Source organism: Onychomys torridus, chromosome 11, assembly GCF_903995425.1.
Source record: "Onychomys torridus chromosome 11, mOncTor1.1, whole genome shotgun sequence".
Classification (NCBI taxonomy): domain Eukaryota; kingdom Metazoa; phylum Chordata; class Mammalia; order Rodentia; family Cricetidae; genus Onychomys; species Onychomys torridus.
This window is the reverse complement of record NC_050453.1, coordinates 6,667,938-6,683,053: the sequence shown is the minus strand read 5'-3', so window position 1 is coordinate 6,683,053 and position 15,116 is coordinate 6,667,938. Positions and strand designations below refer to the sequence as shown.

The 15,116-nt window shown below is 44.8% G+C and overlaps 1 protein-coding gene across 2 annotated transcripts in view; it reads left to right on the top strand.

Annotated features, from left to right (window-relative positions):
* Nucleotides 1-15,116, top strand: part of Ush2a (usherin) — a 701,257-nt gene that overhangs the window by 650,851 nt on the left and 35,290 nt on the right. For both annotated transcript variants that reach the window (XR_004946207.1, XM_036202543.1), the window contains exons 62-63: nt 1,457-2,973; nt 6,898-7,219. Coding sequence is in view for 1 of the 2 variants with exons in the window: in XM_036202543.1 (XP_036058436.1) it covers nt 1,457-2,973; nt 6,898-7,219 (1,839 nt within the window). In the remaining variant the exon portion in view is untranslated. The remainder of the gene's footprint in view (nt 1-1,456; nt 2,974-6,897; nt 7,220-15,116) is intronic.

Genomic DNA, 15,116 nt, shown 5'->3' with positions numbered 1-15,116 from the left:
AAATCACCAGAGAGGGAGGGAGATAATAGAATAATTACAGGAGTGGAGTCCTCAGAAAAGGAGGGGGATTGATGGCATGAGTGGCCTGTAATTGGGCATAGATACTTCAGTCATGGGGACAGAAGCCAAGATGACCACAGATACTCTTCAGCTTATCCTGGGATACATCCAAAGAAACTATTGTTAGTTGAAAATATTATCGAAGTGAAAATTGATACTGAACACACAACCTCCCTAGTACCAGAGTTTGACCTCGCCTACTTTAATTATTCTCTTAATCACTTAAATTAGCCTATAGTGGACCAAAAATCATCTCACATGAAGACTATTTTATAATAAAATATTAACTATGTAATTTGTTGAATACCAAACTGAAAGTCGAGAAGATGGCTGTTCTAATATGTCTTCTCACAAGATTGTAGCTAAAACCTGGAAGTTGAGATACTTACAGTATTACATTAATACTTACACGAGTATGTTACAGAGGCCAATTGGAGAAGACTCAGGGATGCACAAGAATGTAAAACATGTTGTGACAATAATATGTAATATGAGAGCATGCCTTTCGAACGTCATCTGCTTCTCAATGGAGTATGTGGGGATGTCAACAACCAACTCAAGGGAGAGAAAAGCTTGTTGACAGGTAGTGGAGGAAGGATACAATATAAAATAATTACTCTGGACAATGAAAGAGCAAATACAAAGGGGGAAAAATCGGGTTACTACTTGATAATTACCTAACTTGATAATTTACAGACAAAGATTAAAGTAAGGCCAACCCACTGGTATTTGTTGGCTCCATGTAACTACAAATATGTGCTACAGAGGTTAAGATTCTCTTTGTGATGAGCACACATGGTCTTGCGCAGACCAAGGGCAAACACCACAATCAATTCTTCTATGACTTCAAAGAGAAAACAAAGCATTTCCCTCTCGCATTTCATTATTAAAACTATGTAAATGTGTGTCCATGTATTATATATAAACATGTGACAATGTAGGTATACAGTTACATAACATGGTGTGAGCCTGCACACAAACACATACATATACATAGAGATGCAAATTTTCAGCCATAGCGTCCTGTAACAAGGAAGCTCAGAAGAAGCAGATTGTTCAGATAAACCCTGAGTGCTCTAGTCAGGATGAGGACAGAAGCATGGAGTGTGTATAAATAGGATATTTGAATGTTCTTCCTGCGGTTCAAACCTCACGAATGCTGTGTGAGCCATAGCGTTCCCCAGCCTAAGGTTTGGGTCAATGCTTAGATTTTATCCAACCTTTTAAAGTTTTCTGTGGACTTTACATTAACGATGGCAGATCCCACTTCTAAAGTCAGCGTTTGAATGCTAATGGATTAGGATCACTGGGTTCAGGCAGGCAGGTGGGACTGCTTTAGGCAGCTGCACCAAGAACCCCACACTCCTGACATCCTCTTCTTCTCTTCATCCTACAGACATACAACATCTTCAGCGATGGGCTCCTGGAGTATTCTGGCCTGGGTCGACAGTTTCTCTTCCGGCGCTTGGCCCCCTTCACCCTCTACACTCTGACCCTGGAGGCCTGCACGGCAGCAGGCTGTGCTCACTCAGGGCCCCAGCCTCTCTGGACAGAGGAAGCCCCTCCAGAGTCTCAGTTGGCTCCTACCATCCAGGCTGTGGAGTCCACCAGTGTAAGGCTAAACTGGTCTCAGCCAGCTAACCCAAATGGGAAGATAATTCGTTATGAAGTGGTTCGCAGATCCTTGGAAAGAGAGGATTGGAGGAATGGGACAACTCAGGTGGATGGGAACATTGTTTTCACGGAACACGACACAGAAAGGGACTCGTGGGTGTATAATGACACTGGTCTACAGCCATGGAGGCAATATGCTTATAGAATCTGCACTTGGAATTCTGCAGGGCACACTTGTAGCTCTTGGACTTTGGTAAGGTCATTGCAAGCACCCCCAGAGGGCCTTTCCCCACCTGAAATATCCTATGTGTCTATGGATCCTCCCAAACTGCTGATTTCCTGGATCCCACCCCAACACTCGAACGGCGTTATCCAGTCCTACAGACTTCAAAGGAATGGAGTGTCCTACCCTCTCAGTTTCAATGCCAGTACCTTCAACTACACCGACAGCCAGCTGCTTCCCTTTTCAACGTACAGTTATGCAGTTCTCGCCTGCACCAGTGGCGGCTGCTGTGCCAGCAGAACCAACGCCATCACCACTCCTGAAGCACCTCCATCAGGAGTCAGCCCTCCAGCTCTTTGGGCCATCGGTGCTAGCCAGATAAATGTGTCTTGGTCCCCGCCATCAGTGCAAAATGGAAAGATTACTAAATATTTACTTAGATGTAATGGTCAGGAGTACATGGCTGGACAGGGCCAGTCCTTTCTGCTTTCCAACCTGCAGCCTTTTACTCAATACAACATCTCACTTGTGGCCTGTACAAAGGGAGGATGCACTGCTAGTCAGACTGCATCTACTTGGACAACGGAGGCCCCACCAGAGAACATGGATCCCCCAATACTGCAAGTCACAGGCTCAGAATCAATAGAAATTACATGGAAACCTCCAAGAAAGCCACATGGCCAGATCAGAAGTTATGAGCTTCGGAGAGATGGAGCCATTGTGTATACAGGGCTGGAAACTCGCTACCATGATTTCACCCTTACCCCGGGTGTAGAATACGGCTACTCAGTGACTGCCACCAACAGTCAGGGAAGTGCCCTGAGCCCACTTGTCAAGGATCAAACCAGCCCCTCAGCCCCCTCAGGCTTACAGCCTCCAAAGCTGCATCCTGGGGATGCTCTTGAAATCTTAGTGGATTGGGACTCTCCTGTGAGGACAAACGGTGAGATCATCAATTATACCCTCTTCATCCGTGAGCTGTTTGAAAAAGAAATCCAAACAATTTGCATTAATACGACACACAGTTCTTTTGATACACGGTCCCTGACAGTAAAGCACCTGAAGCCATTTCACAGGTAAGGAGACAAACTGGGCTTTCTGGAAGCAAGTCATTGTCCTTTGTGTTGTGCTCTGTCAGTGCCCACGAGGCCTCCAGGGCAAGATGCATATGCCAGCTCCTGAGCATCAGCATCGACAGTAGACAGGTCCCATACGCATTTAACTACACCAGGCTTTCACAGTCTCTGAAGAACAGAACTATTACACATGACATTCTGATGATGCCCGTTCTCCAGGAATTTTGGAAGTTTGTCATCTAGAGTAGGTCGTGAAGGGATGGGGCCAATCTCCTGAACTGAGTTGCAGGCCCTGAACAGTTACTAAGCTGAAAGGAGTGCTGGAGAGATGGGGGTGCAGTGCTTGCCACCCAAACAGGGGGACCTGGGTTAGATCCCTAGCATGCACATACACAGAGAGAGAGGGAGAGAGAGAGAGAGAGAGAGAGAGAGAGAGAGAGAGAGAGAGAGAGAGAGCTTAAGAAATCTTCAGGAATAGGCTGGCGAGATGGTTCAGTATTAGATGCCAAACCTGAGGACCTGAGTTCTATCCCTTGGAACACTGTGATGGAAGTAAAGAAAAAACTCCTATAAATTGTCCTCTATCCTACACACACACACACACACACACACACACACACACACACACAGAAAGAGAGAGACAGAGAGACAGAGAGACAGAGAGAGACAGAGACAGAGAGAGGGGGGGGGAGAGAGAGATGGGCTTGTTCCTATAACCTCACATCTGGTAGGGCACATGAGGGGAGAAGTCAAACCCTTCAGATGACCAAACCAGCTAGACAGACTAGTTGAGTCAGTGAGCGCCAGATTCAACAAGAATTCAAAAAGAGACCCTGTTTTCCAAAAAAAAAAAAATTGGAAAGTGACTGAGCACCTTGAGCCACTCTTTAGTTTCCAAACACACACACACACACACACACACACACACACACACACACACACACACACACACTCATACACACAACTAAAATATATCAGCCAGAAGTATACTGGACCAGTATCTGCCTAGAGGCTAGCTTTCCTTCGTTCAAATCTAACACCTCTTCCTGGGATAATGGAGGCGTTGGGTTCTGTGTCCACCATAGGCTGCAGAGCCCCCTCAATTTCAGACTCCTGACCAGTCAGATGGTACCACTCTGCTTATATGTGCTGTCCTAGATTCTGCCTGGCTTCTATGACATGCATGGAAGTGCTCTAAAACCAATACTCTTCCGGCAGCTTCCGGACTTCTGAGCACTTTCCCTCATCCCACTTAGGTACCTGACATCCCCCAGAGAAAGTAATAAAAGACATTTTGTGGGTAAAATTTAGTAAAATGAATAGAATCACTTATTTAAAATAAAAAATTGAAGTCTGCCCAAGTGTTGATGTCCAGCCACCACAGGTCAAACTTGGCTATAATTACGATGTCCCAGTGTGCAGATTAGGCAGGGCTACGATTCGCTCTGGTGTAGCATGCTGTTAGAATGAAGCATTCATGGTCTTATGCATCTACTCAGGACAATTATTTAGAATCATATTAAATATTAAACAGTAATTAAAAGCTCTTCAGGTATTCTCCACAGCTAATCTACATGCTATGTGAGTTGGCATTTATCTCCCACTATTGAGGACATTTTAAAAGTCTATGTTAGGGTGGAGCTCTGCATTTCGTCAGGGCTTTACATGACCAGAACACAAGTATTAAAATCATATCCATCCTGTCCCCCTCTGAGCCCTGATATCTCAAAGGATTTCTGGAGAAAATGGCTTCCCAGATGTCAAAGTAACACTCTTTCTAGAGAAGAAGAAAGAAACCAGACACAGCAGTCATAGGAAGGACTCTTACGGACGCATGGAGAGGCAGCATCCTCTCTAACAGCTAAACCTTGACTGGTGAAATAATATCAGAGTATCAAAGCTGTATCATTTGATTTCTTGTCCATTTTGGTTTTGTGGGTTTCAAATCATATTGATATTTACTAGACACAATGAAAATTAGTGTGTTCATCTTTGAGCACCCCCAGCTGGTCAGTAGGAAGCAGTTTGGGAATCTTTGAGAATCAGAGAGAGTGGGTCAGGACTTTGTGTGTGGTGGTGGTGGTGGTGGTGGTGGTGGTTTTAAGAAAGGGTCTCATGTAGCCCACTGTGGACTAGAACTCACTACATCATCAAGGATGATTCTGGGCTCGATCCTCCTGCCTCTACTTTCCAAGTGCTAGAATTACAGGCTTGTGCCACCTCATCCAGCTTGGTTTGTTTGTTTAAGACAGGTCTTGTGCAGCCTGGGCTGGCCTTGAGTTTCTGGGCCCCTTTCCCCCCACCTCCTCAGTGCAGGGATAACAGGCTTACAAGACTGCTCAGATAAAGCGGTGCCAGGAATTGAACCTAGGCCTTCATCCATTCTAGATAAGCATTCTACCAATTAAGTTGCATCCCTCACTTGACCTAGGACTTTAAAACTAGCCACAGATGATCCAGAAAAATCGTTCCTACATGGAAAGTCAAAACCAACAACATTGCTTATCAGTCTGACCCACTATACACACTGGTGGATCTGCTCATTGATTCACCTGGCAAATGCCAGCCTAGAGATGTGTAAGTGAGGGGAGAGAGGGAGGAAATGGAAAAAGTCTGCTTTAGTTACACGTCCTGTTGCTGTGATAAAATACCCCAGCAAAAGCAACTTAAGGGGAGAGGGCTTTTGTGAGGTTCATAGATGAGTCCCTCATGGTGAGGAGCCATGAGCAGGAGCTGAGGGCAGTTGGTCACATGGTATCCAAAGTGAAGTAGCAGGGTGAGGTGAGGGTCCAAGCTCAACTCACTTTCTCACGTTGGCTGACTCTAGGACCCCAAGCTCAGGAAGTGGCATTGCCCGCTCTTGTTTCTGGATGGATCATGATCAACATGATCCCACATAGGAATGCCCAGAGGCTAATTATCTCTCGCAGGTGTGCCCAGAGGCGCTTCACTTAGGTGTTTCCAGATCCTGTCAGGCTGATAGTTCATGCTAACATTCACAAAGTCACAAAGGAAATGAAAAGCATAATTAAGAAGGCAAAAATGCAAAACGGAAAGCTATTAAGAGCAGCAAGCAGGGACATGAGGAGAGGAAGCAGAGAAGAGCACAACACAGCTAGACCCCAGAGGGGGAAGCAGGGAAGAAAGGTAACTGTGTGTGCGAGGGACAAGTTGGGTCAGTGAGTCAATGGGGCATGGGAAGAGAGCAGCAAGTGCTGCTGGCAGCCAGAAGTGCTCAACACTAACTAGGGGCCTTTGAGTTGGCAAAGGTTCCGCCATGAAAATAGGCCTTTCCAAGTGGTAGATACCAGCTATGAGACAAAACGTAATTGATTAGTAGAGCTTGACTAGGTAGTGATAAGGTGTCTCTGTGATGGATAATCTAGTGTGTAGGGGCTTAACTTTGCCCCCCCCCACCCAGAGGTCTTCGTGTGATCTAAGGGAACCTGTTTTAAGATGTCAACAATCAGATGAGAAGATTCATTACCACAGAGACGGTAACTTGGTGATGCCCCTTCATGATCTAGAGGCATTCCCAGGGAGTAGCTTGGCTCTGCCTACACAGATAGAAGGAGTCTGGGTCACATGCAAAGCTGTATTCTTCACTGCTGTGTTAAGTGCCTTTTCATAGTACCAGAATTTTCTTGCTGAAGAGGAGACCTAGAGTTTCTTTACTCCATATATCGCTATTTAGGCAAGAACTGACCACTTACCAAATAGATGAAGGTCTTTCTTTGAGTTTGCTAGTTGGAAGATTGAAACTGTTCAAAACTTTCCATGAAAATAAAACTTCATCATTATTTAAAAGCTAGCTGTTCATAAATATAGACTCCTTTTCTTTCTCTTCTGAAAACATGTAGTCTTTTAAAAATTTGTTCCAGAGAGATGTAAGAACCATCTGTGAGTCTACCTTGTTTCCTATAGGTATGAAATTCGTGTCCAAGCCTGCACTGCCCTGGGATGTGCCTCCAGCGACTGGGCATTGACCCAGACCACAGAGGTACCACCTCTCATGCAACCAGCCCCACATTTGGAGGTGCAGACAGCTGCAGGGGGATTCCAGCCCTTAGTAGCTGTGTGGTGGACAGGACCACTTGAACCAAATGGAAAAATCATATACTTCGAATTATACAGAAGACAAACAGCAACTCAACCTGGGAAGTCCAGCCCATTGTTAACCTACAATGGAAGCTTAAACTCATTTACGGATTCAGAGCTGTTACCTTTCACAGAGTATGAATATCAGGTAAGAGCTCTGTATGTCTTATAAAACTCAAGCTGAGATGGTGAGCACCCACCAGGGGTTCCTTCTACACTGTTCCTTACGATTCCAAAAGCCACTTAGTGAAATATAGTTTTATAGAGGACTGTAATATCCTTTCAATTTTTCTAAGCAGTCAATGAGGGAGAAAAGACCATTCATATGCATTCTTCATTTCTTGGTTCCCATGCTTGGCTTTTCTGTGGCCTTTAGATGGATCCCTTATTATGATATGGTTTCTACTGTTAGGCTTCCTTCCACCTGTGTTGCCTTGGTTGTAAGTATTCCTTAAACCACCCTTAGGAAAATAACTCACATGTTGTAACAACGCAAAATGAACCACAGTGGTAAACATCACCAGTCACCATGCTCAAGGAAAAGATGAGATGTGGAGAGGAAGCAAAAGGCTGTAACTAATCTGCCTTTGGAAATCAAGAAAATTTAAAGACCAATCCATCTATCAACCAGTGCTATTAAAATACTTCACATATCTCTTAAAAGACTAGGAATGAAGAACGGTATTCAGAAACTATTTTGAAATCCAGGAGGCTTTATGTAAGGCTGTGTTTGCCCTCGGGTCTGCATACACTATTCCTACAGCGGCATTGCCATTTCCTAAGGAGGATGGGTTTGCTGTTGTACTGTCTTCTAGACAAGTGACACACACACAGGGTTACACTCAGCCGCACACTCACCTGGGCCTTGCTTTTACCCATCCTGGAATTTGGAGAGGCAAAGCTTAGACGTCTTGATAGAATTACCCCACAGCTCACATTCAAAGTCTCTTTTCCACTGTTTGCAAGCACCGCCCTTCCACGTTTCCCTTCAGTTTCACAGGCGCCCATTGTGTCTCTTCTACTTAAGCCAGACTTAGTTTCTCAAGCTTGCAGTTCAAAGAAGCTTGCTAATGGATAACCCCTGAAGGTCAAGCAAATATCAAGAAAAAAATCTTCAGATTAAAAAAAAAAAAAGATTAAACCCAAAAAGCTTATCAAGAGGCCTGTAGCTCATTGCTAGAGTGCCTGCCTAGCAGACAAGACTCCCCAGGTTCTGTCCCTGGCACTGTGGGAATACAGCATGAGAGTGTATGCTTGCAATCCCAGCACTCCAGAGGTTGAGGCAGGAGAATAAAAACCAGAAATAACAATAAAATTACCAGGAATGTGACAGACATGAAGAAGTGTGATGATTTAATTAGAGATAACATTTTATACATGAAAAGAATATCTCAGGACAACATTGTATTTTCACAAGATGCCTGAGGAAGTTAGTATTGAAAATGTAAATCAGCTCTTGAATTGAGGATATATACAAACATAAATCCAAATTTATTGTTTGCAATTACAAATCTAAAAACTCTCTTAAAAGCAAGAGTGTTCTCTTGGTTAGATGCCAACTATTTGGTTGTAAGACCTAATCAAAATAGATGGGAGGCTATTTATAGTATTATTGACTTTTCCTCCTTACATATGTGTCCACAGAAATATTGTCTTATGATAAGACAGCTGCCTGGATAATGCTGGATCAATTATAGAGTGAACAGGAGATATACTTTGCTTACCTTCTGCAGGGCAGTGGTGGCACACGCCTTTAATCCCAGCAGGTGGAGGCAGGTGGATCTCTGTGAGTTCTAGGCTAGCCTGGTCTCAAAGCTACACAGAGAAATCTTGTCCTGAAAAATCAAAACAAAACAAAAAAAAAAAACAAACTCTGTTACCTTCTTATTTTTAAATGTGTGTGTGTGTGTGTGTGCGCGCGCACGTGAGTCCAGGTACCTATGGAGGCCCATAGAGGGTACTTGATCCACTTGAGCTAAAGTTGCAGGCACTTGTGTGTACTAGGAACCAGGCTCAGGTCTGTGGCAAATGTAGCAATCACTCTTAACTGCTGAGTCTTCTCTGATGCCCCTCAAAACAATCTGAAGGCACAGCAAACAGGAAGGTTGAGAATAGGATTGTGGCTTGTGTCAGTAAAGAACAATTACCTCTTTGCCGCTCTCAGAATCAGAACACTGTTAGAAAGTTCCGGGCCCTGGATGGCCCTCCCTTTGTTCTTTTCTCATTAGCTTCGTGAGAAAGTGTGCAGTTGTCAAAGATCCCCAGTTCTCCATTGAGTAAAAGGAACTGGCATGGGCTCTTTGGATAGCAGTAAGCACTGAGATAGGAATATAAACTACTGATTACAGCTCCCTTGGCCTGTGCTGTGTCACTGGGGGAAAGCAGGACCACACACATATCTGTAGAAGAGGCCTGTGTTGTGTCTCTAGGTAGGTTTCTCATCAGGAGTGAAGGATGGCCAAGGGACCCACATCAGAGGCTGAGGTTCGTCCAAGACCTCATAGGGTACTGTCGCTTTTGTAACTGCTCCTGTCAGCTTAGAGTCCCAGTCCTCTTGGATACTCACTTCTAAGCTGTTCACATTGCAAGCGTGAGCTATCGCATGTGACTTACTCTAGTTTACTTTTGAGACAGGGTCTCACTGTAGCCCTATGTGGCCTGGAACTCAAATGTGGACCCTGCTGGCCTTGAACTCATGGACAGCCATCTTCCTCTTCAAATGTTGGCATTCAAATCAAGCACCACAAATGGGTATTCATCCTACTCTTCTTAAAGAAGAGCCCTACTCTTTCCTATGGAGGTAGAAATTAGGTCAGCATTTCCGGGAGAAGTTCCTGTCTCCATCAGACTGTGTGTTTTCCTTGTAACCCCTTTTCATTCCCATCATTGTGTATCTCTCACTCTTTGGAGGTTAAGAGTTAACACTGTGGAAAATAAGACTTTTAGTGTGGAGGAAAGTTAAGTCATTTCCATTTCAACACAGCTCCTGGGGGTCTGAGATTCTGAAGGACCAAACACTGAAAGATAAATTGTAAAAAAAGAAAAGCACATATGATATGAAATCTGAATGGAGGGAGTTAGGAAACACCTGTTTGTATTTCACAAGGATGGGTAGGTGGCTTTGTGAAACAATTCATGCAGAGTCCAGGTACATCCATCCAATGGTTCATGTGAGTGTCTGCTGGAATCTGAGTCTTAACCCCATACCTGTGTTTTCATGCCTCTGTGCTGAATAAAATTCTTTCAGGAAAAGACTGTTCTTTAAACAGATATCACACGGCTGTTATACAGAGCCATGGGATATCTACACACTCAATTGGTATTTTCTCCTATAATACCACTTTCTACTTTGAACCCTTCCCAATTGTACTCTGTTTAGCTATACTCTTTATACCTCAAACTTCTGTCAGAAAGTTCTTGATGAATGAACAAGCAAGTTAGGACAGTGGTCTCAGGAAGAACTTGGTGAGCCTCCCTCCTGAGCTGTCTCAGGGTTTTGCAGAGTTGAGGGTGGAACCCAGGGCTTTGCACATGCAAACCCAGCAAGGCTTCTACCACTGAGCTCTGCCCCCAGCCCTGCACTTTAGCTTTTACCTCAGGGAGAGTTGTCTGGCTAATGAGCAGCTCCAGGTAATTCTGCATTCATATTCATACTCTCGCTTAAGGCAATGACTCACCACGGAGTTGCTGGGGCTTGCCAGGGCTCCCTTTCACTGACTCGTGCTGACAGGGACTTAATTAGCTCTCTTGAAACTTCCCCACATTGACAGATTTTTGCAGTAAGCACCCACACACACTCAGAGGCTCCGAGGGCTTCTGGTGCCTGGTGTCTGGGTGACTGAGAAGTTACAGCTTGGCCTTGCAGGAGATTTGCTGACTCACTGATGTGAAGGTCTGGTCTTGGGGCTAAGGCTGAGGGAGCCAGGGCATGCTGGAAGCTTCTACTTTCTAATCAACCAACATTGTTCCCCAAAAAGAGGAGGAGGGAAGGTTGTGAAGGAAACACAGGGGATCCTTATAGTCCCCACCAAAGGCAGATGGATTAAAACCTCAGTGGGATACTGTGGGTCCCCACCAAAGCTACCAAAGTGCAGGTAATGAGCTAGAAGAGGAAGGCGAGAGACAGTGGTATCGAGCCTTCTGGATATTTGAGCAGTTTAGCTTCTTCATGCCTTCCCTGGTAGTCTTCGACTGCACTTGTTATAACAGAATGTCTCAGACCATGCTGCTTATACTGCAAACATGTATTGCTTACAGTTCTGGAGATTTGGAAATCCAAGGCCCAGGTGCCCATAGCTTCCATGTCTGATGAGGGATCACTTTGCTTTGTAAAATGCCATCTTCTTGTCAAATTGCACAAAGCAGATGGAGAGGGAGAGGAAGAGGACACAGAGGGAGAGTCCAGTCTCCTCTCAGAAAGGCACCAATCCCAACTGTGAGGGCCCTATCCAGCAGGAACTCATCACTAAGACCTAACTCCAAATACCATTACCCTGAGACCAAGATTCAACATGTGAGTTTTCAAGGGCTCATTTAACACACAGCATCCCATTGTAAGTAGTTCTTGTCCCCAGCCCCAAGTTCTAGAAAGGGTAAGCTACAAGAGTACAAAGATATTCAAGTTTTACCTTTGATTTATATTTATTCATTTAGTTATTTATTTTGACACAGGGCCCTGCTATTGTAGCCCTGGCCAGACTTGAATTCACCAAGATCTGCCTGCCTCTGTCTGCAGAGTGCTGGAATTAAAGGCGTGTGCCACTACACCCCACGTTAATTTTATCTTCTCTTAATAGACCTACATAATCTACAGCTTGTGAAACTTGACAAGATAAACCCCAACCCAAAGCACTTCCATTTAACAACAATGTTTAGCTTTAAATTGTGCTGATACAAAAGAGACCATGGAACCATCTTCACGAACAAAAGGAATGGTCAGGTATACTTGTCTCACTTGGCTTGGGTCCTGGAACCCAAAGGAAATGAAGAAAGGACAGGCAGACAGACACACAGACAGAAGGTTAGGGTCGGAAAGGGTGTGTGAGCTTCTCAGGCTGTAGACATCCAGGAGAAGGAAGAAGCTGCCATTGCTAGTTTTGCACATACTGATCAATCAGGGCAACACTCACATTTGAACAGAGAGAGCCTAGTCCTGAGCCTGGCCACTATGAGGAAAGATTTTGCCAATTCCCATGAATCTGAGGCCTTGGAGTCCTTGACATAGCCATGACATGTCAATAATATACGTTTGCTCAAGATTTCACTCACCCAGGGCTTCCTTCACTCATAGCTACTCCTTCCTACTTCCTACTTCTTCCTTCAAAGATACTTCCTACATATTTCATTCATCCTTCCTTCCTGCACACTACTCCTCACCAAAATGAGCATATAGACCTATCAGCAGTGGTGTCTCTTAATATGACCTAGCCTATTTACTTATAAATTCATTTTCAAGATTATAAAAACATCATAATAAATAAGTATTAATAAGTAATAAATCTATTTCACTTACAAGTTATGAGTCCTTAGTGCCTTGGAGGAAACCCATATCATCAATACGATATCAAGCCTGTGTTACAACCGACAACAGAGGAGCAGGTTGAACTAGACTTGTGGGGGAGGAGACTAAAGGAATTCCTCAACAGCAAGAGGAGGACTAGACACTGGGCACTGGCAAGCCAAGGCAAGACTAAGGGCTGTTGTTGTTTCTCTGCTCCGTCCATCAGTCCTTCCCTCCCTTGGTCCCTCTCCTTTCCGCCCTCATTTTATCTTGTCCCTACATAGCTTCACTCAGGACAACACATAGGCTTGCTTTGGGGTTAAATCAGCATAACAGTGAAGGTGCTCAAGACTACATGCATAGGAATATAATTCAACCAAGATAATAATGATTATTATTATTATCACCCGCCATGCTTAATAAGCAAGAGGACTGCCCTTTAGTCCTACACCTGTCACAACAGGATTCTAAACTTAGCCAGTTATACCACATGTCTTCCTAAGAACTGAGAAAGTGAAGCTCTCTACGTGAGCATGCCTCATCCATGGTCCACTTTCTCCATCAAGGCTGCATGGCATGTGTGGGAAATGCTTTCAGTCTGAGGCAAAAACTGCACAGTGCAGCCCCACACCAAAGACACCTGTGAAGGACATGGATCCCTGTTTCTTCAGCCTCTTACAACTCCTTTTCCCCAAAATAAAGGAGGGTTAGAGCCACAAAATTTGGGCTGGAAAGATGGCTCAGCCGTAAGTGTAAGCACAAAGCCCCGTGTTCAAATCTCAGAATTCAAGTTAAAAAGAAAACCTAGGAATAGCCATGAACACTTGTAAGCCAAGGGCTGAGGAAGCAGAGGCAGAGACAGGTGCCTCCTTGGGACTCACTGGTCAGCCAGCCTAGCTTACTGGGGGAGCCCCAGACCACAAAGGCTCAAAAAGATGGTAGAAGGTAATTGAAGAAAAACAGCTCTATACCTGTCCACATGTCCATACACACACACACACACACACACACACACACACACACACACACACACACACTGTAAACCTTGGGTGACATTTGATTTCGCTTCCTTTCTGTTGTTTAATAATCAGGTGTGTTATGAGAATTGCATTATGTATTAGTAGGATGCCTGGGTCTTGGGCCCATGCTCCACCCCCAGCCTTTCTGTAGAGCCAGATGAAGAGAACTCTGGTCTATATCAGTGAATCTTTAATCAGCAGTAGACTGTACCAATCTCTAATCAAGCACACAAGTGGTCCTGAAGGAGTGGGGTGGGGTGCTCCTTCCAGTTCATCCTTCCTTGTCCTCGACTTCTCTGTCAGAGAAACAGCCAAATGGTCACTTGCACAAGGCTGAGGACCCCACCCCCCATCGCTGAGAGTCTGACTGTACTTCTCTGTGCCGGCTCCTTGCCTTCTGATGCCATCCCCACACCAGACCCCTTTCCTAAGCATTTTCTGCACCACATTTAGCAGCAACTTATCAAGCATGTTTTCTGTTTGGCTTTGGACTTGCATTTAATTAGGTATTAATCTCACTAACGTATTTCTGACCAGCATGGAGGCTTCTGTTTGTTTAGTTTCTCCCACAAGAACTGAGCTCCCCCACCTCATCTCCCAAGGCTCAAGGTCTTAAATGATTTATCGATATCGTCTTAACTCAGTCTATGGTTCTGATACACAGAGCCTGAGTACAGGGATAGAATGTTGGCCCCCAAGACATCCCCAGGAACAGGGGACTCAGGGCTGGGGCCACACCCCATTTGGCTTTGATCACTTCGCTCCCAGGGAAGACTTTGGCATCCCTCAGGACTCTGTTCTGAAACTGCTGTCACTGTCAGCCTTTCACATTTACACACATTAACACAGTTACACATGCACCTGAACATAGTTACACACACACCTGAACAGTTACACATGCACCTGAACACAGTCACACATGCACCTGAACAGTCACACACACATCTGAACAGTTTTACACACACACCTGAACACAGTCACACACACACCTGAACACAGTCACACACACCTGAACACAGTCACACACGCACCTGAACACAGTTACACACACACCTGAACACAGTCACACACACACCTGAACACAGTCACACACACACCTGAACACAGTTACACACACACCTGAACACAGTCACACACACACCTGAACACAGTTATACACGCACCTGAACACAGGTAGAGATGGATTTATGTTTCTCTTGAGGTAAAACTGAACCTTCTGTTGTTGGGTGTTTGCTGGAAATAACACGTTAAACACCCTAGAAACTTCTCAGTGGGGTGGAGATGGGCAACTGTCCCTGCCCTCGTGCCTCCTCACTGACAGTTCTGCTTCTGTCAGTATGACCAGGAGAAAAAAGACTTCAGTGTTAGTCATCTGCCTCCTTGATGCAATACAACATCAAACCAAAGCAACATAGCAACATAGGGAAAGGAGTCAATCGGCTCACAGTTCCAAGGAATAAAGTCCATCTTGGCAGGGAGGCGATAACATCAGGAGCAGGGGTGGACTAGTGGCCTTTCATCCACAG